A 22,996-nucleotide genomic window follows, 5' to 3' on the forward strand; every position below is an offset into this window, starting at 1 on the left:
TGCAATCTCTTGCCAGTTTATTTTCCACCCTGATTGGGCTTATCCGCAGGGCCAGGCACAATATTTGTGGAAATGAGCCAATGGGAAACTGTGGAAAGGAGGACGGGTAACTTGGCTCTGCAGCGCGACATCCGCAGCCGCCACCGCTCCGCGAGTTCCAACTTCACTTCCGACGCCTGTAAGCTTCGGAGCGTAGCCTCCCAGGGCCCGCCTTTCCTCCCAGGATGCTCCGCACAGGTCACGCCCCGTGATTGGCTGCTCTGCTCCACGTGGTGCCAGGCTGGCGGCGGTGGTTGCCGGGGCGACGGCTGGAGACGTGGAGGCCGGGCCGGGTAGGCGCGTGCGTCCGCTACGGAGGAGCAGGTAAGTGCGTCCTCCCCGCCCCGACAGGGCCGGGCGATCTCAGAGCCCGCCGTCCCCCGGCGGAGAGAAGTAGTGATGGGCCCGAGGGCCGCAGCTCTGCTGAGCCCTCTTCCCAGAGGAAGACCCCGATGCGCCAACTCAGCAGCCGCAGCCGGATGCCCCGACTTTTCGCTTGCTGTCCTGGACTTTTTTTCTGGCGCGGGCCTGAGGCGGCTGCTCGGACATCCCGAGGACAGGCCAGCTGCTTGCCACAAGTAGTCCCCGACCTTTGCTCCAGTGAGCCGGACAAAGGGGGCCCCAGGTCGTCCAGTTAGGTAGTTGGGGCATGGGAGGGTGGCCTGGGGCTTTTAGATCCATCCCTTCCGTTATCCATCAGCCAACCCCTCTCCCCAGGCACCTAGGTTAAGTCCAGATTTGTTCCAATCTAAGCAAAAACAGGATGCTTGCTATGCAAATTCCTCCTCCAGACAAATGCCGTAGTCTTACCTTTATTCAACTAGTTCTTAGGCCCTAAATCCTTATCATATAGAAATTCCGAAGCTGCCACTGCAGCCCTCAAAAGTGACTGAAGAAATTTTCCCTAGTTTTTGCATAAAGTAAAGCTGTGGTTCTCAAACTTGGAACGTGCATAAAAGTCATCGGGAGAGATTGTTTAAAGTAGTTTCTGGACATTATGTTCAGTAAGATCAGAGTGATGCTAGGAGTTTTCATTTGCACAAGCATCCCAGGGGATTCTAATTCAGATGGTCCAAACTTTGGGGTAATACTGTAGTGGTTAATATCAGTGTGGATTTAAATTTCCACTTTGTCACTTATTAGTTGAGTTCTAGGGAACACCTCACCCTCCCTGGGCCTCAGTTGCCTCATCTGTAAAAGAAGAATATAAATCATATTCATTGTTCAGGTTTATTGTGAAAATTAAATGTGAAGCATTTTGCACATTGCCTGGCATATGATAAGTCCTCAGTAAGTGAGCCTATTATGATATAAAGGTGTACAGAAAATTCTGTACTTTTTAAGAATGTCAGGGTAATAGAACACCCAATGATGGCTCGTGTTCACTGAGAGATGATCATAACAGAATCTTATTCAGATGATGGTTGTGAAGAACTACTCTGATGAAGTGATGTTTATTAAGCACAGAGGTCAGCCAGGTGAAGAAAGAAAGGGGAAAAGTGTTGCATGCAGAGAGAACAATATGTGCAAAGGCCCTGAGGTAGGAATAAGCTTGATTCCCCCCTTCTAAGCAACCTCACATATTCACCCATTCTGGGGATTAAGACACAGGCAACTTTGGGGGCCATTATTCTGCCCACTACAGCTACCTTTTTTTTAAAAAAGTTATTATTATGTATTTTTGGTTCTGCTTGGTCTTCATTGCTGCGCAGGCTTTTCTCTGGTCGAGGACGCAGGAGCTTCTCTTTGTTGTGGTGCTCAGGCTTCACATTTTGGTGGCTTCTCTTGTTGCACAGGCTCTGGGCACGCGGGCCTCAGCAGTTGCAGCACTCAGGCTTAGTAGTTGTGGCCTCTGGAGTCCAGGGTGCGTGGGCTTCAGCAGCTGTGGCTTGTGGGCTTAGTTGTTCCATGCGGCATGTGGAATCTTCCCAGACCAGAGATGGAACCTGTGTCCCCTATATTGGCAGGTGGATACTCATCCACTGTACCACCAGGGAAGTCCCCTACAGCTCTCTTTTGTTAATTCACAGATGATTGAAATGAAAGCCTTTGTTTTATGTTTTTGCCTTGCAGAGATTTTTGCTGTGAGAATTAACAGTATCTGTTCAATATGGTAGACGTTCTGGCTCATGAATCAGAATTACTTGGACTAGTGAAAGAGGTATGTTTCACAAAACACAGGTCACAGAGAAAGAGATCTTGAAAACTTGCGACGCTTGTGTTTTACAATGCAACAAATTCTATGATGCCTTGTAATGTTTATATCATTACATTACTGTTATCTATTTTCCATTTTATAATTTTCAGTGTGTTCATAATAAGCTGAAATCTTAGAGCTGCTTTTTAGACTTCCTTTAAAGAAAGTTATACAAGCAATACATGCTCGTGGTAAAAGATTCAAACAGTATAGAAGTGTAAACAGTGAATTCTCTTACTCTGCTCCTGTAGTGACCACTATTAATGGTTTAGTATATTACATTTCTAGACTTTTTTTCCTTTGAATATTCAAAATATATTCACATGACTAAATAGTTTATTTTACAAAATGTAGTGATACCATGCACATTGTTCTGTAGCTTACCTTTTTAAAAAATTCATTTATTTTTAATTGATTGATAATTGCTTTACAATATTGGTTTGATTTCTGTCATACATCAGCATGAATTAACCATAGATGTCCCCTCCCTCTTGAATTTCTCTCCCTGTAGCTTGCCTTTTATCTGTCAACAGTCATACAGTATAAACATCTTCCTATGTTCTGCCTCAGACTTCTGAATACTGTAGAGTATTTCACTGAGTGGCTGCGTCATCATCTAGTTAACTTGTTGCCTATTAATGGACCTTTATGTGCCCCACACTGAAAGTTTTTGAAGGATAGGCCTACGCCTTATGCTTTTTGATATTCTCTACAGCTTTTAGCCGGCTTCCCAGGTGATTCTGCAGTAAAGAATCCACTTGCCAATCAGGAGACATGGGTTCGGTCCCTGGGTCGGGAAGATCCCCTTGAAAAGGAAATAACAACCCACTCCAGTATTCTTGCCTGGGAAATCCCATGGACAAAGGAGCCTGGCAGGCTACAGTCCATGGGGTCACAAAGAATCAGACACCACCTAGCGACTAAACAACAATAGCTACTTTTATCAGGGGACCGGCATAGAGTCGATGCTAAAGCAATGGTTGCTGCTGTTTTGGAGTGTGACTGAGTGTCCGTTAGGCATTTAGTCACACATGAGAGACATGACCATGGAGCAGGAATGAGGCATCCACCTGAGGGATGCAGCTTTGAAATTTGGTGTGATCATGAATAAATTTTCAGAGGCGTCACAGCAGAGGGTGGTGGACAGGGCCCGGAGAAATAGCCAGAGTTAGAGGAGGTGGAAATAGAAAAGTGTGACTGCCACAAACTGAGGAGATGGGCAGAGAAGTGGAGAGCAGCAGTAGAAGTCTGTGTCACTAACATGAAGCTCTGTGTGTGTGTGTGTGTGTGTGTGTGTGTATGTACGCTCAGTCCCGTCTGACTTTTTGCCACCCTGTGTGTGTGTATGTATGTGTGTGTGTGTGTGTGTGTGTGTGTATGCTCAGTCCTGTCTGACTCTTTGCCACCTCATGGACTGTAGCCAGGCTCTTCTGTCCATGATGTTTAAAGACGGAGGGTGATCCTTAGTGCCCTACTTGAAGATCACAGATGGTGTTTCCCAGGTTTAATGACTTACCTTTCTTCTTAGGGACAGGCATTATTTCTAATCCCTGTTGCAGGTAACAAATTCCCAGTGACCTACTAGACCCAAAGCCATCAAGCCTTCTGCCAATCACTTTTGCTTTTTTCAGGCTGCTGCACATATTCTTTTCTTGTTTCTTTTTTTCATTTTATTTTCTATGAATAATTATAATGAATCTTACAACTCACATTTTCCTTCTAAAAGCACATTTATTTTATGTAAATGAACATTTTCTCCTCTGATCACAAGATGGCAGAATAGAAGGATGTATGCTCGTCTTCTCCTGTGAGAAACTAACCACTGAACAGCCATCAACAGGAGAATGTTGGATCCCACCAAAAAAAGATACCCAATGTCCAAGGACAAAGGAGAAGCCCTAACAAGGTGGTAGGAGGGGTGAAATCACATTTAGAATCAAACCCCATACCCTCCAGAGCCACTTGAAGGGCTCAAACAAAACAAAACCTTTATACAGTCAGCAAAAACAAGACTGGGGGCTGACTGTGGCTCAGATCATGAACTCCTTATTGCCAAATTCAGACTTAAATTGAATAAAGTAGGGAAAACCACTATCCCATTCAGGTAGGACCTAAATCAAATTCCTTACGATTATACAGTGGAAACAACAAATAGATTCAAGGTATTAGATCTAATAGACAGAGTGCCTGAAGAACTATGGATGGAGGTTAGTGACATTGTACAGGAGCTGGTGATCAAAACCATCCCCAGGAAGAAGAAATGCAAAAAGGCAAAATGGTTGTCTGAGGAGGCTTTACAAATCACTGAGAAAAGAAGAGAAGTGAAAGGCAAAGGAGAAAAGGAAAGATATACTCATCTGAATGCAGAGTTTCAAAAAATAGCAAGGAGAGATAAGAAAGCCTTCCCTAAGTGATCAATGCAAAGAAATAGAGGAAAACAATAGAATGAGAAAGACTAGAGATCTCTTCAAGAAAATTAGAGATACCAAGGGAACATTTCATGCAAAGATGGGCTCAATAAAGGACAGAAATGGTATGGACCTAACAGAAGCAGAAGGTATTAAAAAGAAGTGGCAAGAATACACAGAAGAACTGTACAAAAAAGATCGTCATGACTCAGATAACCACGAGGGTGTGATCACTCACCTAGAGCCAGACATCCTGGAGTGTGAAGTCAGGTGGGCCTTAGGAAGCATCACTACGAACAAAGCTAGTGGAAGTGATGGAATGCCAGTTGAGCTATTCCACATCCTAAAAGATGATGCTGTGAAAGTGCTGTACTCAGTATGCCAGCAAATTTGGAAAACTCAGCAGTGGCCACAGGACTGGAAAAGCTCAGTTTTCATTCCAGTCCCAAAGAAAGGCAATGCTAAAGAAAGTTCAAACTACCACACAGTTGCACTCATCTCACACACTAGTAAAGTAATGCTCAAAATCCTTCAAGCTAGTCTTCAACAGTACATGAACCGAGAACTTCCAGATGTTGAAGCTGGATTTAGAAAAGGCAGAGGAACCAGAGATCAAATTGCCAACATCCATTGGATCATAGGAAAAACAAGAGAATTCCAGAACATTTGCTTCTGCTTCACTGATTATGCTAAAGCCTTTGATTGTGTGGATCACAACAAATTGTGGAAAATTCTGAAAGAGATGGGAATACCAGACCACCTTACCTGCCTCTGAGAAACCTGTATGCAGGACAAGAAGCAACAATTAGAACTGGACATGGAACAACGCACTGGTTCCAAATTGGGAAAGGAGTACATTAAGGCTATATATTGTCACTCTACTTATTTAACTTATATGCAGAGTACATCGTGACAAATGCCAAGCCGGATGAAGCACAAGCTGGAATCAAGATTGACAGGAGAAATATCAATAACCTCAGATATGCAGATGACACCACTCATGGCAGAAAGCAAAGAGGAATTGAAGAGCCTCTTGATTAAAGTGAAAGAGGAGAGTGAAAAAGCTGGTTTAAAACTCAGCATTCAAAAAACTAAGATCATGGCATCTGGTCCCATCACTTCATAGCAAATAGATGGGGAAACAATGGAAACAGTGAGAGACTTCATTTTCTTGGGCTCCAAAATCACTGCAGATGGTGCCTGCAGCCATGAAAGTAAAAGACTCTTGCTCCTTGTAAGAAAAACTATGTCAAACCTAGACAGCATATTAAAAAGCAGAGACATTACTTTACCAACAAAGGTCTGTCTAGTCAAAGCTATGGTTTTTCCAGTAGTCATGTATGGATGTGAGAGTTGGACCATAAAGAAAGCTGAGCACCAAAGAATTGATGCTTCTGAACTGTGTTGTTGGAGAAGACTTTTGAGAGTCCCTTAGACTGCAAGGAGATCAAACCAGTCAATCTTAAGGAAATCAGTCCCAAATATTCATTGGAGGGACTGATGCTGAAGCTGAAGCTCCAATACTTTGGCCACCTGATGTGAAGAACTGACTCATTGGTAACAACCCTGATGCTGGGAAAATTGAAGGCAGAAGGAGAAGGGGACAACAGAAGATGAGATGGTTAGACGGCATCACCGACTCGATGGACTTGAGTTTGAGCAAGCTCTGGGAGTTAGAGATGGACAAGGAGGCCTGGCATGCTGCAGTCTATGGGGTCGCAAAGAGTCAGACATGACTGAGTGACTGAACTGAACTGAAATGAATATTTTCTATGATACTGTCTTTCTAGGCCTTTAGTATGTATATCAATAAGTAAATTCCTGATCCCACATTACTTCTCCAAAGATGACAGTTAATTAATCCCATTATATATTTGTGATAATATTGAGCTGATACAATTACATCAAAGACAGTCACTTTGTTGATGTTAGAACAGAGAAATGTATGCTCATTTATGCTTTTTTTTTTTTTACAGTATTTAGATTTTGCTGAATTTGAAGACACCTTGAAAACATTTTTGAAAGAATGCAAAATAAAAGGAAAACCATTATCTAAATCTACATGTGGCTCTTTAAGGGACCCCAAATCATTGAAATTCCAGGTAACATTTTACTTTTTTGATTTTCGTGTGTAATCAAGATGCTCCCAACTTCTAAAATACGTCACCATTAGAGAATGTTGGAATCATTTCTGGGGACCTGGGCAGAGCAACTTGTTAGACTGTGCCAATGTTTATAGATAAACGGGTGATATCATCTTCAAATCTCTGGAGAGATTTCACATCCTTTCTTGACTGACCTAGAAAATGAATGGCAACACAAGGTTTTTCCATACATATTTCTTGGTAGGAAGAAGAAACCACGCAATGCTTAGAAACAGAGACAAATGTGATCTCCACCCTGAGGAAGTTTAGGTTAATTCTAAGTACTGGGGACACTATGGTGAACAAAATAAAACAAAATATCGGCCCTCAGGGTGCTTGCCATCTAGTTTGGGGAGGTCGAAGTGGGCAAGAGCCTTATACAGGGCAGCACCCTGTCAAAGGAAGGCCTGGGTGGCTGGGAGCCCCTGGCGCTGGGCTGCAGCGGGATCAGAAAAGACCTTGAAAGTCTTCATTTCAAGGACTTCCCTGGTGGTCAAGTGGTTAAGACTCTGTGCCCCCAGTACAAGGGGCACAGGTTCAGTCCTTCATCAGGGAACTAAGATTCCACGTGTGCGGCCAAAAACAAAAAGTCCTCATTTCAGTCATTTGATTCTGCGTCCCGTTCAAAATGTTCTAGGTAAGGAATTGGTTCACCTCAAGTACAACCCATGACAAGAGAACATACCATTTCCTGAGGCAGCTTGTTTCAGCTTTGCCTGATAATATTTTTATTTTTTGGAATTTACAAATTTTATCCTCTTATAACTCTCTTGTTCATTTTCCTAAACACTACATGGAGTGAGGCTAAGTCAGTATTAAACAAATCAGAATTTCCAATGGTAACCCATAAAACATGATTTGATTATTTTAATAAATTTGTTTCAATATACAAACTTCCAAGAAAAATCAGAGACTTGGTTTGAGAGTCCCACCGAGTTGCTGGAGGTCAGGCCATAGCCTGACTCCCCCATGACGTGGCCTGGGTACCACCGAGCAGAGACACTGTTGAAGTGGCCCGGGCAGTTGGAGTGGGGCTGTGCCCTGCCCAGCACCCCTCCAGGCCTTGGGCATCTGGGTGCTGAGCCTGCACCACTTCAGACACGGGCTCCTCTGCCAGTGCTGCACCGGGCAGCCTGAGGCTTCCTCCCAACCCCAGAGCAGACTTCAGAGCAGGAGAAGAGAGTCTGGTCATCATTAGACATGCAAACTGAGGCTACTTAACTTGAAAGGTCTTGAGACTTTCTGATTGTGAGAAGCCTGTCTTTTCTGCCCATTCAGTAAACAGCTATGTCCCGCCTTTATAGATTTCCCAAACAAAAATACCTGGAGCGGTGGCTTAGTGATACTTGCCAAGTGTCAGTGGCCCTCAATAGACAAAATTTCCTTAATTACAGTTCTTTAAGAACCTGTGTGTATGGGTGATTATTGGTGGTGTGTAATTTTCTGATCTTGGTAATTGTGGCTGAGATCACACTTTACATTAGAGAAGTTAATATTTTTTGTGACCCCTATGAGTTATCACACTGGATTGTTCTATTTGTTATCACTAAGCTGTGTCTGACTCCATGGACTGCAGCACACCAGGCGCTTCTGTCCTCCACTATCTCCTGGAGTGTGCTCAAATTCATGTCCATTGAGTCGGATTGCTTTATGTGTAGATATTATTTTAAATTCAGGGGTCATTTTTAAAAAATTTATGTATTTTTAAATTTTTCTTGAAGGATAATTACTTTACAATATTGTGATGGTTTTTGCCATACATCATTATGAGTCAGCAATAGGCATACGCGTGTCCCCTCCATCCTAAAACCCCTCCCACCTCTCTCTGCACCCCATCCCTCCAGGTTGTCACAGAACACCAGCTTCGGGTGCCCTATGCAGGGACCATTTCCAGGTTCAGACTATGGTTTATAAATTGGGAGTGTCATGGCACAGCAAAGGTTTGTGGTCCCAGGTCTACAAATGCAGAGTCTAGAATAAACTGTAAATGGGCCATGTGATGCGTAGGCATACTTTGCCAAACCATGTTAAGAAAACACTTGACTCCAGGCTTTAAGACACCCTCAAGAGTCTGTACACAGTTCCTGGACCTCGAGGGAGAGTCCTCCCCTGGGTGGTCAGCAGGGATTGCTCAGGGCTCAGCAGACTTGAGCCTGGGGCGGGGCCAGGCCCCAGCAGCACGTCCCTCTCACCTTTGTATTAGGAAGTGACAAGAACATGGGATCCTCTGGCCAGGTCCCCCCAAAGAGGCCAGTTTTGAAGAGGTAGAATTTCATTGTGGGGCTTATTTTGAAAACTTCTGAGTTTCTTTCCAGTGTAAGCCAGTCCCTTCCTGAGTGAGGTAATATTCAGAGACCATTGTTCTCGGTCACATGATACAGAGAACATTTTTGTAGGGTTCATGTTGGAAGACTCCTTATCAGAGAATGTTTCTGACTTAAGGAAAACCAAACACAGCAGCCCTGTTCTCTGTAGGTTTCTATCTTATGTTAAAAAGCTTGATTATAAACAAATAGAATATTTTACCTTAAAAAAAATTTACAGAAAAAAATGTAAAACTATTAAAAGCATAAAAGAACAGTGACCCAATAATGGTGGTAAGTAATGGTGGTGAAGGATGGGGGAACTGGAGATTCTACAGAAAATCTGGAAAAAAAAAAAAAAAAAAATCAGAAAACTCTGAAAAAAGTTTCTGCAGTTGAGCCCAAAATGGAGGTCTGGGTATTGTGGGCATTTGATACAAAAAGGAAAACACAGCAGGAAGCTCTCTTGGTCCTGAAGGCAAGCATGCGTACTCAGTAGTGTCCCGCTCTTTGCGACCCCATGGACTGAAGCCCGCCAGGCTCCTCTGCCCATGGGATTTCCCAGGCAAGAATACTGGAGTAGGTTGCCATTTCCTCCTCCAGGGGATCTTCCCGACCCAGGGATCGAACTGGCATGTCTTGTATCTCCTGCATCAGCAAGCAGATTCTTTTACCGCCGAACCACCTTGCCTAAATCTGTAAAGTCACACAGCAGGTGTTGGTGGTGGGTCAGTTATCGCTCCTACTGTGAGACAGGTGATGTGCTGACTGCCACCTCCTTTCTCTAGAGTTCTTTGTCTCAGCCACCACGTGGTGAGTCGGGCCATGGGCGCTGCCCCACGTTGTCAGGCTGGCGCAACCCTGAGGTTAGCCTGGAGCCGGGCCTGTGTTTCCCCTTCCGTCTCCAGCCCAGGCGTCCTATTCTTGGACCTGGAGGCAATCACTCTGGGGGAGCTGGGCTCTGTGGTCACTTTCTGCGCTGCCCTCTCCACCAGACACACTTCTGGCAACAGCAAGCCTGTGACGACGCTCAGTCCCACCTCCCAGGCCTGGGATTGACCATTCCACGTGGCTGAACTCCTGGCCGCACGCCACATCTTGGCAGCTGTGGTGTCAGTGACTCTCTGTAAGTATGAGGTCGCTCCGCTGAGGTCTGGCTGGGCTCTGGGTCCGAGCTATTCTCATCAGTCTTAGGCGGTGGGTCACCAAGTCCAAAGGGCAACCTGAGTGTATTCTTGTGCTGGTGGCAGATTCCTTCCATTTCAGAGACCTTCACCATTGCATCTGTTCTTCAGTGAAAGCCGCTCAGTTGTGTACAACTCTTTGTGACCCCATGGACTATACAGCCCAGGGAATTCTCCCGGCCAGAATACTGGAGTGGTTAGCCTTTCCCTTCTCCAAGGGGTCTTCCTAACCCAGGGATTGAACCCAGGTCTCCCACTTTACAGGCGATTCTTTACCAGCTGAGCCACCAGCAAAGCCCAAGTATACTGGAGTGAGTAGCCTATCCCTTCTCCAGGGGATCTTCCCGATCCAGGAATCAAACCAGGGTCTCCTGCATTGCACGCAGATTCTTTACCAACTGAGCTACCCGGGAAGCCCTCTGTTCTTCAGTATGCTCAGATTTGATGTTGCAGAGCAGTGGAAAACCAGGGGCGGTCTGCAGGAATGTCAGCCAAGGCAGTCTGAAGCCTTCCGGATCTCTCTTTTCCTGTCCCTCACCTCTGAAAAGGAGACTTAGTTTTGCTCACACTGAAATGATGGAGTATATGGGTGTCTAGGATGAAATGGTTGGATGGCATCACTGACTCAATGGTCCTGAGTTTGAGCAAGCTCCGGGAGATAGTGAAGGCCACCGAAGCCTGGCATGCTGCAGTTCACAGGGTCACAGAGAGCCGGACACAAATGAGCGACTGAAAAACAGCAAGGCATTGGGAGGGTGTGAGAATCAGGGGTGTTGGGAGATGTGGCATCCCTTGTAACCGACCAGGCTTCACTCCGATGTCTTCTCCACAGAGGGATCTCCTTGCTGCGTTTGACAGTGGAGACCAGAAGGTGTTCTTCAGGCTGTGGGAGGAGCACATCCCCAGGCCCATCCGGGACGGCGACTCTCTGGCCCAGAAGCTGGAGTTCTACCTTCACATCCACTTTGCCATCTATCTTCTGAAGCACTCTGCAGGCAGACCTGTAGGTTCACCTTGTGCTGGGGGATTGGTCCACGGGGTGTGTTAAAGGAGGATGTTAGCCGTTACCTTTTGCAAATGAGATTACGTTAGTTTTTTGCCCCTTTTATCATATTATTCTCAGGAGTAGGCCTCATATGTCCTGATGCATGCTTTTTCTGTCTCATTCCCAGCAGTTTCTTTTCTAATTTGTATGGAAAGTCATTTCTGTAATGAAAGCTATGTCCTCGTTTGCTTGACTATCTCAAGATGGCTATGTCTAAGAGAATGCATCTTTAGACCACATTTTCAACCAGAAGATGAATTTAAGCTTAAACAGTGGGAAAATGGTGTGCCCGTTTGTGAAAGTTTGAGTGATGGGTTGAATTGAGCTTCTGCAGTCTTTTCCTGGAGGTGTGAAAGAGAGGAGAGCAGACACAGGCTGCTCTGCAGATGAACCTCGGGGTGCGGAGGGAATGACAGAGGGGGGCCAGCCAGGCTGACATCGAACCATCCGCCTTTGTTTTGTGACTCCTCCATGTACTGGCTACTGCCCCGAGGACCTGTGTTAACTTACTAACATGTCAGTGGCCACAGGAGGGGTCAGAGTGGAGGGAGCAGCTATATAGCAAATTGTAGTAGCTGTTCTTGGAAGGCTGTTCCTAAAGATGGTTCTCAGGTGGGTGCCATTGTGGGAGATTTTAATTGCCCTTGTATCTGTTTTTACTAATTTTTTCTGTTTTGCTATAAGATAAAAAAATCAATAAATTTTTTAAGTCCAGTGGGCTTCATGGTATAGGTGAAGGGAGATACATTGATGAGAACAACTGGCCTGTGTATGAGGCTGTGAGGGACCTAACAGGTGAGGCCAGGGAAGACTTTCTCACTGAGGCCCAGGGGAAGGTGGAGACCCATCGGGGTGGGGGTGGGAACCCGACTTGCCTGGGGTTACACCCGGAAGTAGTGAAGCTGGCAAGGTCAATTCCTGGTTAGCTTAATAAAAGAAGGGAATAATGATATGGAAACTGCTGTTTGAAAAAACTGTTCACCCTTAAGTGCTTGCTTTGGCAGCACATATACTCTTAAAAAAAACAGCGGAACGACACAGTGAAGATTAGCATGGCCCCTGTGCAAGGATGACATGCAAATTTGAAAGCGTTCCATATTAAAAAAAAAAAAAAAAAAACTATTCATCCTTAAAAACCTTTCCTAAGGAAATCAGAGGAATGCAGACAAATATTTCTTTCTATCTGTACTATGAAAGCGATGTACATATCTAATAATGGGGGATTGGTTAAATAAATTATGATAGACCCACAAGATGAGGTTTTGTCATGCCATTAAGAAAGACATTGATGAATTTAAGGGTATCAGAAAATGGTAATGATAAAGTGAAAAGGCAGCACTTGGACTATATATATTATACATGCAGTTCTCTGATATTCTGGCAATTTCATGAAGGGGTGAAACAGGGGGTGATGTTCGGATGACTGCAGACAGCTCGCAGGCTGGGCCAGGTGAGGAGGATGGCAGCGACGTGGCTGGAACTGAGGGAGCCTTGGGGGGAGGACAGGTGAACCGGTGAGCTGGCGTCAAGCCGGAGATCTCAGACATCCTCTCTTCCTTGCAGGACAAAGAGGACCTGGATGAAAGGATTTCTTATTTCAAAACCTTCCTGGAGACCAAAGGGGCGGCCCTGAGCCAGACCACGGAGTTCCTGCCTTTCTATGCCCTGCCTTTTGTTCCCAACCCCATGGCGCACCCGTCATTTAAAGAACTCTTCCAGGTAAGCGACTGTCTCCAGATCTTGGATCCTGGGCAGCATGGCAGTTCCACCTTTTATACGCTGCTGATTTCTGAAGCATGCTGTAAAAAAACACTAACGTTTGCATATGTTGTATTTTAAAAGAAGGTACAGGTAAGTTGCTTTAACAAACTTTTCTTCTGGTATAAAATGTGATTTTGTTGTTGTTGTTATTGCACCAAGACTTGTTAACTCAGACTGACAAAATATTGTAAAATATACGAGCCTCTTCAGTCATTCTTTGTAAACTTTACAGTATTGAAACAATAACCTATTCAATTATAATGAAAACTAGTAGCCAAAGAAAAATCGAGGCTACTTTACACAATCACTGGCCTTGTATATTTTGATTTGTGTTAAAATTCTCACTTACTCAGTATATATTTGATTATCTGATTTTGTACTACATTATTTCCATCAGACTATTTGTCTATAGCTCTTTTAATTGTTTTATTTCATTTTACTTGACATTTTAGCATAGTATTTTTAAATAAAAACTTACCTATTAAGGTAATTTTTGTTGACTTACTAAAATTAATACATCCCACTGAGAGGTTTATTGAAATGTATTTAGAAACAAATATTTTGATATGACTAGATAGTTTTTCTAAAGATCTCACACTGTTTTCAAAAATTTGTATGTGTTCCCCAACCACTGAACAATGGACGCAATTCTTCCAAACAATTACATTTCAGTTTCTGCTATTCTCTGTTTATTGAATTCAGTAAAACCAATTTCGTTACTCCTGAATAGCAGCTGCTAAATTGAAGTTCAGGTGGTTGACTCATTCTATCAAAGCTAGATTGTTATACAGTAGCACGGTTGAATTCTGTGCTTGTTTTTCTGGTCAGTACCAATTTAGTTTTACTGTCTTCTCCTAAAAGGTTAAAAATATAAAACGGTTACAAAGGTGATGAACTTTGCAATGGAAGGTTAGATGTTCTCACAGTCAAGGTTCTGTTTACGAGAGTCATGACATGGTGGTGTGGCTACAGCTTAGGTCAAGGCGAGGCGGAGCTGGGAGAGTCAGGGAAAGGTTCCCACTGAGTCCTCGGCAGGTCTGATGTTCCAAGACTGAGTTCAAGTTCCTCTTCAGAGTTCAGGAGGTTAGAGATCATCAGTATTCACAGAATCATTTTATTCCCCCCTTTTTTTCCTTTTCAGTTCAGTTCAGTCGCTCAGTCATGTCCAACTCTTTGCGACCCCATGAATCACAGCACGCCAGGCCTCCCTGTCCATCACCAACTCCCAGAGTTCACTCAAATTCATGTCCATCGAGTCAGTGATGCCATCCAGCCATCTCATCCTCTGTTGTCCCCTTCTCCTCCAGCCCCCAATCCCTCCCAGCATCAGGGTCTTTTCCAGTGAGTCAACTCTTCGCATGAGGTGGCCAAAGTATTGGAGTTTCAGCTTCAGCATCAGTCCTTCCAATGAACAGCCAGGGCTGATCTCCTTCAGAATGGACTGGTTGGATCTCCTTGCAGTCCAAGGGACTCTCAAGAGTCTTCTCCAACACCACAGTTCAAAAGCATCAATTCTTCCGTGCTCAGCTTTCTTTATAGTCCAACTCTCACATCCATACATGACCACTGAAAAAACCATATCCTTGACTAGACAGACCTTTGTTGACAAAGTAATGTCTCTGCTTTTCAGTATGCTGTCTAGGTTGGTCATAACTTTCCTTCCAAGGAGTAAGCGTCTTTTAATTTCATGGCTGCAATCACCATCTGCAGTAATTTTGGAGCCCAAAAAAATAAAGTCTGACACTGTGTCCACTGTTTCCCCATCTATTTCCCATGAAGTGATGGGACCAGATGCCATGATCTTCGTTTTCTGAATGTTGAGCTTTAAGACAACTTTTTCACTCTCCATTTTCACTTTCATCAAGAGGCTTTTAGTTCCTCTTCACTTTCTGCCATAAGGGTGGTGTCATCTGCATATCTGAGGTTATTGATATTTCTCCCAGCAGTCTTGATTCCAGCTTGTGCTTCCTCCAGCCCAGCATTTCCCATGACGTACTCTGCATATAAGTTAAATAAGCAGGGTGACAATATACAGCCTTGACGTACTCCTTTTCCTATTTGGAACCAGTCTGTTGTTCCATGTCCAGTTCTAACTGTTGCTTCCTGACCTGCATATAGGTTTCTTAAGAGACAGGTCAGGTGATCTGGTATTCCCATCTCTTTCAGAATTTTCCACAGTTTATTGTGATCCACACAATCAAAGGCTTTGGCATAGTCAATAAAGCAGAAATAGATATTTTTCTGGAACTCTCTTGCTTTTTCAATGATCTAGCGGATGTTGGCACTTTGATCTCTGGTTCCTCTGCCTTTTCTAAAACCAGCTTAAATATCTGAAAGTTCACGGTTCACATATTGCTGAAGCCTGGCTTGGAGAATTTTGAGCATTACTTTACTAGTGTGTGAGATGAGTGCAATTTTGCGGTAGTTTGAGCATTCTTTGGCATTGCCTTTCTTTGGGATTGGAATGAAAACTGACCTTTTCCAGTCCTGTGGCCACTGCTGAGTTTTCCAAATTTGCTGGCATATTGAGAGCAGCACTTTCACAGCATCATCTTCCAGGATTTGAAATAGCTCAACTGGAATTTTTCCTTTTACTGCTCTCTAAATATATTCTTTCAGTGGTCATCACAGATACTTCAGTGTACATAATAAAATCTAAAGTTAGTATTTACTCTCTTCCTGATCATTACAAGGACCTCATTTAACTTACGGGCTGTAGTTGTCAAATATTTTAGTATATACTTTAGCCCCACAAAATCTGAACTTTTAAAAATGTTACGCAGTCAGTATGTGTATCGATTTACCCTTAGATTCACCAGTATTTTTGTTTACTATTCCATCTTGTGTAGAAGCCCTTCCATCCAGGATCGTTTTCACCCCTACTTGAAAGATGCTCCTTTAGAATCTCCTTTCACTGAGGTTCCCTTCTTTCAGTTCTTGTTGTCTGAAAGCATCTGTACTGCTTTCTCAGACAGGGTTAAAGTAGTAGGTTTATAGCTCTTTTTTTTTTTCCGTGTGGCATGCGGGCTCTTAATTCCTCGACCAGTGACTGAACCCATGTCCCTTGTAGTGGAGCGCGGGGTCTTAACCACTGGACCACAGGGAGGTCCTGACAGTTATTTTCTTTCAGGACACTGAAGGTTTTTTATTTTGTGTCCTGGCTCCCACTGTTGCAGTTTTGAAGTTGGCCATCAGTCTGATTGCTGTTCCTTTGCAGGTCCCCTGTCTTTTTTTCTCTGATTGTATCACTTCACTCTAGTGTGTCTTCAGTTCAGTTCAGTCGCTCAGTCGTGTCCAGCTCTTTGCGACCCCATGAATTGCAGCACGCCAGGCCTCCCTGTCCATCACTGTCTCCCAGAGTTCACTCAAACTCATGTCCATCGAGTCGGTGATGCCATCCAGCCATCTCATCCTCTGTCATCCCCTTCTCCTCCTGCCCCCAATCCCTCCCAGCATCAGAGTCTTTTCCAATGAGTCAACTCTTCGCATGAGGTGGCCAAAGTACTGGAGTTTCAGCTTTAGCATCATTCCTTCCAAAGAACACCCAGGGCTGATCTCCTTCAGAATGGACTGGTTGGATCTCCTTGCAGTCCAAGGGACTCTTAACAGTCTTCTCCAACACCACAGTTCAAAAGCATCAATTCTTCAGCGCTCAGCTTTCTTGACAGTCCAACTCTCACATCCATACGTGACTACTGGAAAAACCATAGGAGTGTCTTAGGGATACCCAAATATTTTATTTTTCTTTTTTTATTTAAGATGTCTTGGTTTATGTTGGCCAACCTAGCAGTCCTTTCCTGAGATTGATTTCTATACGGTTGAGCACAGAAAGCCTCAAGCTGGAGCACACCGTATGAGCTTCCTACAGTTGTTATAACAAAGGACCACACACTGGGTGGTTTAAAACAACAGAAATTGCTTGTCTCACAGTTTACGAGGCCAGAAGTGTGAAATCAGGGTGTCAAGGGACTGTGCTCCCTATGAAACTTCTAGGGGAAGATCCTTCCTTACCTTTTCCAGCTTCTAGTAGCCTCAGGTGTCCCTTGGCTTGTGGCTGCGTGATTCTAAATCTCCTCTCTGTCTTTGCATGGCTGTCTTCTCTCAGTGTCTGTGCCTAAATGTCCTTCTTCTTATAAGGACACCAGTCATATTGGATTAAGAGCTTATTCTCATTCAGCCTCCTCTGAGCTAATTTCTTCTGCAGCGTCCCCGCTCCCCTGACCTCACATTCCAAGGAGATTAAGGCTTCAACATGTCTTTTTAGGGGACACAGTTCAACCCACAACAGACCCATTAGAAATAGAGTCACCAAAAAAAAAAAAAAGAAAGAAATAGAGTCATCATGCTGTGTCAGAGAATCAAACTTTTCTGCTTATTTGGCAGTATTTTTTTGAAGAGTCAGAGAATGCACAGGATAGACCAGTGGAGCGGGGTGGGGGGTGTGGGCGATGAGAGCTGGAGGGAGAAGTGGGGAGAATGGGCAGGTCGGAGGGAGACGGGACAGGATCTCAGAGCCAAGTGGCCGTGAGTTTTTAGCAGCAGAACTTCTTTTAGTGGGACCTCCCGGTTTAGTGGTAGATACTCTTGTCTAAGAACCCTCAGGAAAATTGTCCCGAGAAAGGTCGTTGCTTGTGATACTTATTCTTTCACTACGTAAGTCATTATTTTTCCCTTCTCAGTGAACGTTGTTTGAGGTAAATAATTTATTTTTAAGGAAGAAATCAAACTAGACACATATCAGAATGCTGGACACAATGGAGTATCTGAGGCAGGCAACTGCTTCTTTCTGTTTTTCTTGTCTGAGTGAGGTTTATGGAAATGAGTCCCTTTCTTCCGGAGACTTTCCGTAACTTAGCGATAATTGTATATGCCTGCCAGTGCCACATATGCCTAAACCATACTGAAATATTTTTGGTTTTCAGCCTAATAAGGTTACTTGGCATCCTTGAAATATTCAAATCATGTACAGAGTTATTTTTTCCCTGATTATGAAAGGACTCTGTCCTTTCTTCCTGACGTGGGCTCTTGAATCTTCTATAAGTGAATTGGTCAAATGTCCTAAAACCTGTTTTTTTACAGCATCACACCACTGACAAGACATCTTGCTTCTGGTTTCAGTAACTGTGGCAGAGCTATTTTATCCTGAAGGCCACAGCTTGACAATGTTTGTTGGCATTTAATGATCTGGTGCTTTTCTTATTTTTCCTTCTTTTTTCCTTACCTTTAGGATTCTTGGACTCCAGAATTAAAGTTGAAACTGGAAAAGTTTCTGGCTTTAATGTTCAAAGCCAGTAATACGCCAAAGCTTTTAACATTGTATGTATCCTTTTAAAGCAAATGGAGACCACCTATGGAATTAATAGTCGCCTGTGTGTGTGTGTGTGTGTGTGTGTGTGCGCGCTAACTCATTTTTGTTGTGTCCAACTCTTTGTGACCCCATGGACTGTAGCCTGCCAGGCTCCTCTGTCCATGGGGATTCTCCAGGCAAGAATCCTGGAGTGGATTGCCATTTCTTCCTCCAGGGGATCTTCCCAAGCCAGGGATCAAACCCTCTTACATCTTCTGCATTGGCAGGTGGGTTCTTTATCATTAGCGCCACCTGGGAATCCCAAGAATGGCTTAGATGGCCTCAAACAGGGATGGTTGTGGTTGTGCTGCTTCTATACTCAAGAGTGAATGAAGCACTAACAAGAGCACGTGCCAAGGCCTGTAAAGAGTTGACTTCTATGGCATTGGGTCTCTGAGACTTGGCGAGGGTCTTATTTTCTGTCATGTGCCAAGAAGGTGTCTTGAGTAGGAAAAAAATAATGCCTGTCTTCTTGGAAAAGAACTCTTTGGAAGTCACTTAAGGCCTTGAGGTCATGATGTATGGATCAACTCATATATAACTTGTCCTTCCAATCAGGACTTTTAAGAAACGACTTTGTTGAAGTGTAATTTACATACCATAAAATTTGCCCACGGTAAGTATGTTATTGAATGATTTTTAGCAAATGCCCAGAGCTGTGCAGCCATCACCACAATCCAGTTTAAACAGAATCACTTTTGAGAGTAGAAGGGGACACTGACCAGACAGAGGCCCAGGACCAAGTGTAAGTGGAGGCTGTCCAGGGAGGAGCAAGGTCGTTGCCTGCCCATGGAGGCTCCCTTCCTAGAGCTGGTTGGTCCCTAAGGATGCTCGTCTGAGCATCTTATTCTGAACAAGCATTTTATTTTCAGCATTTTATTCTGAACAAGCATGTAGCAAAAGTTATTTCATGATAAGAGTTAGCATTTTGAATTGTAAAGTTGGTGCTTGTTTTGTTTACCATAATAAAAAATTTAGGCCACTCTGCTGGGTAATGACTTCTGCTTCTATTCTGACTCCAAAACACTGGACTCTCTTTTCCTAGTTGGACTCTGAATAGAAATCCCTAGGATTTCATGACACGTTTCTCCTGCTTCTGCTTCCTGAACGTTCAGTGGCTCCCTCTTGCCTGTACTCAGCTCCTCACCTCGCCCTGAGACTGCCCCCAGACGGGCTTAGTACACCTCCCCTTTCCACTTTTATATCCTTTAAGGTTTTCTTCAAGTTCTTCCCTCTGCCCACATGTTTGCATACCCAGTTCCTTTCCCTCTTAGAGTTTTGTATAAAAGGACAGTTTTCAGTGAAATTAGAACTTCTCCAACTTGGCTTATGGCTTTTTTAATACACTTTTAAGAAGTATTTCTCAGGACTTCCCTGGTAGTCCCGTAGCTGGGATTCTGTGCTCCCAATGCACGGAGCCTGGGTGCAATCCCTGGTCAGGGAGCTAAATCCCACATCCCACGACTAAGAGTTCACCTGCCACAACTAAAGATCCTGTGCAGCCAAATAAATAATTTTAAAAATTAAAAATAAAAAGCCTTTCTCCTTAAAGGTAACAGGTACCAACCATTATGTAAAGATCCTAAAAGAAAATTTTTACATAATAGATGATACTGGTATATTAATGATAGCACCCACTTCATAGAAATAGTATGAGGATTGAGTTAATACATGAAAAACCTGCTAGAACTGTCCAACACATAGTAAGCACTTGTGTTACTGTTAGCTGTCGTGTTATAGTTTGCAAACACTTGTCACCTTTTATCCCATTCAACATTTGCTTTGAGGCAAATACACTGAAGTCCAGCAGGTAACTTTAAACATTATTCCTCTCTTTTCCTTCTTACATATTTGGAGTTCAGTTCAACACGTATATTAGGTTGAATAGTGTGCTAGGAATTAGGGATAAAAGAAAAAGCCAAGATCATTGTCTTAGCTGGAGTTTTGAACATGAAAATGGGTGTCTGTGAGGCAGACAGAATGAGGGGTAGGAGTTCCAGGTAGAGGGAACAGCTTGTGCCCAAGTGCTGAGCCAATGTTTCTGGGACACTGAAGGATTCAGTGTTGTTGGGGCAGAAGGATTGAGATGGAGAGAGTCAGAGACCTGGCAGGGCTGGGTCATGGAGGTTCGTGTGAGGTCCCCTAAGTAATGAGGAGAAAAACATGGTCATGTTTACATTTTTTTTAAATCACTCTCTTTTTATTCCTGATTATAAAATTGATCCTATTCCTTATAGAAAGTTTAGAAAGCACAGAAGTGCATTTGTTTGCACACATACACTTCAAAGTATGTAATGTTTATAATAAGCAAGGAGAGACATCTCTATGCATGCATATTTTTAAATATTTTTCTTAAATGAAGAGAATGTTCCCTCATAGCATTAAAATATTCCTCAAAAACAGGTGGTCTGAAAGTTTAAACAGAAATTACCTATGTCCCAGCAATTTCACTCCTAGCTGTATCCTCAAGAGAAACAAAAGAGTCCGTCTCCATAGCAGCTTGTACATGAATGTTCACAGCAGCATTATCCAAAAGAGGCAAAAAGTGCAGACAGTCCAGATGTCCATCCTCTGATGCAGGGCTGACCAGGTGCTCACAGTGGAATGTTACGTGGCCATACAAGTGAGCGAGTTACTGATCTGTACTACTACACGGAGAAATCTTGAAAACATGATGGTGAGATGAAAGAAGCCAGACACAGAAGGCTGCGTACTGTATGATTCCACTTGTGTGAAGGGGCCAGAAAAGGCAGATCTGTAGAGAGTGGGTAAGTGGCTGCCTAGGGCGGGATGGGGGACGGGTGGTGAGAGGGAGTGGGGACCGCTGATGGGACAGGGTCTCTTTCTTGGGTGATGAAAATATTCCACTCCTGATTGTGGTGATGGTTGGACAACTCCGTGAATATATTGAAAACCATGGAAATGTACACTTTAAATGGGTGAATTCTATAATATGTGAGTTACATCTCAATAAAGCTGTTACCAGAAAAAGTAAGGAAACCCAAATAGGTGAACACCTCGGCCTTCAGTCATGTGGCCAGATGTGTAGAAGCTGAGGTTCAAACCCAGGCCACACCGCACTAGCGTCTGTGGTCACAGTCTCTGTTCTGTGCCATGTTCTTTTCATCAAAATCTCAGTTTCCTTAGGCTAGTTGCTTTAGCACTGAAGGTCCAGAGGTAAAGGGTATGAACACAGATTTGCATTTTCAGTCCAATGTTTTGGTAAGGAGGCCAGTTAGGGGGCTTTTGGACGCACAGACTGGTTCCTGAGATGGAGAGAGGAGGATTCCTTAAGGGTAGTCACCCCAGGATTGAGAAGTCAGTTAACTGTGTTTGCTCTTCATCAGCTTCCAGTTACCTGTCCTGAGCAGTTAACCGTCTCAGCTGTTCATGGCGTTCGGGTTACCTGTCCTAAGATAGTCGGTTAACTGTCTTCTCTGTTCATCGGGTTCCGGTTCCCTGTCCTGAGATTTCTCTTTTTTCACCGCACCGGGGCTGTTTCCCAGATTGCCCAGCACAATGAGAGGGATACCCTGAGTACTGTCTCCTGAATGCCTGTTTCCCTGAATGCCTGTTTTCCTGAACTTCTTCTCATCCCAGAAGGAGAATGGACAAAGCAACAAAGGTAAATCATCTAGATTAACCGTTTTTAAATAACAACTTCGCCAACTCAAGTTTTAAGTAATGAAATGGAGAGAATTCCACAGACTTGGCGAAAGAGGGCTTGGAAAGTCTAAATACTTATGAAGTGCTTCGCAGTCCTTTTTGTCTGCATTCCTTGAGGCCCGCTTCTCAGGGTGGCTGGTACTGTTAGCTTTGTCTGGTATGTCAGATGACTAAGACGGGGAGAATCCACTCAGGTGCCAGAAAATGTCAGGGCAGCAGCAGGTAGACGGCCCAGTGCAGCACAAGTGGGGAGAGAGTTATTTCCGTGTCTTTCACCTTTACCTTGAACTAGTCTAGTCTAACTGGGTCTTATCTCAGCAGCTTGTGGAGTGTCCATTCTTATAAAGTGTTTCCATTTTTCACATTCAAAGTAGGAATTCCAGTCTTAAATTTTTAGCATAAACTGATGGTTTTTCCATGATGAGTCATTTTTACCAGACCCCTTCATTTTTCAGAAAGATGAGAAAAATTTTAGTTAACGTGGTGGCCGCAAGTGGGGTTCTTTGTAGGAGCTTTGTCTCTGATACGACATGATTATGAAAATGGCTGAAGTTACCCTGTTGGAAAGGGTGTGTGAGGTGCTTCTTGCCTTTGCTAAGTACCGATGGCATCATCCTCGATTCCCAGCAGGTGGAGTCTCACTACGTGAAATAGCACGTTTGTCCTTTTCACAGCAGTCCTGCCAGAGAGGATTCCAAAACTTCCTGCCATTGTTTGTTTCCTTTTAGAGAGTTAAAGTTTTCCAAAGAACAAAAGCGCTAGGAGGTTGTCACTTGGCTCTTGCTTCTCCAGCACTGGGAGGATGAGCAGTGCTGAGATCCCGACGGGGGCTTCAGTAACTTCAGGTGGGAAGCCCTGGGGTGTCTGTTCTCCACCTCGGGAGCCCTGTGGCCTCCAGCCCG

The 22,996-nt window shown here is 43.9% G+C and overlaps 1 protein-coding gene and 1 pseudogene across 8 annotated transcripts in view; both read left to right on the top strand.

Annotated features, from left to right (window-relative positions):
- The first annotated feature begins 274 nt into the window (after nt 1-274).
- Nucleotides 275-22,996, top strand: part of ARMC9 (armadillo repeat containing 9) — a 178,616-nt gene continuing 155,894 nt past the window's right edge. For 2 of the 8 annotated variants that reach the window (XM_027516141.1, XM_027516155.1), the window contains exons 1-7: nt 275-363; nt 2,113-2,200; nt 6,621-6,746; nt 11,108-11,278; nt 12,884-13,039; nt 18,309-18,401; nt 22,029-22,053. In XM_027516141.1, the coding sequence (XP_027371942.1) occupies nt 2,150-2,200; nt 6,621-6,746; nt 11,108-11,278; nt 12,884-13,039; nt 18,309-18,401; nt 22,029-22,053 (622 nt within the window). In that variant the 5' untranslated portion in view covers nt 275-363; nt 2,113-2,149. The other 6 variants (XM_027516110.1, XM_027516133.1, XM_027516147.1 and 3 more) reach the window with 5 other exon arrangements.
- On the top strand, nt 12,309-12,423 carry LOC113881536 (annotated as a pseudogene).

The sequence above is a fragment of the Bos indicus x Bos taurus genome, chromosome 2, assembly GCF_003369695.1.
Source record: "Bos indicus x Bos taurus breed Angus x Brahman F1 hybrid chromosome 2, Bos_hybrid_MaternalHap_v2.0, whole genome shotgun sequence".
NCBI classification, from domain to species: domain Eukaryota; kingdom Metazoa; phylum Chordata; class Mammalia; order Artiodactyla; family Bovidae; genus Bos; species Bos indicus x Bos taurus.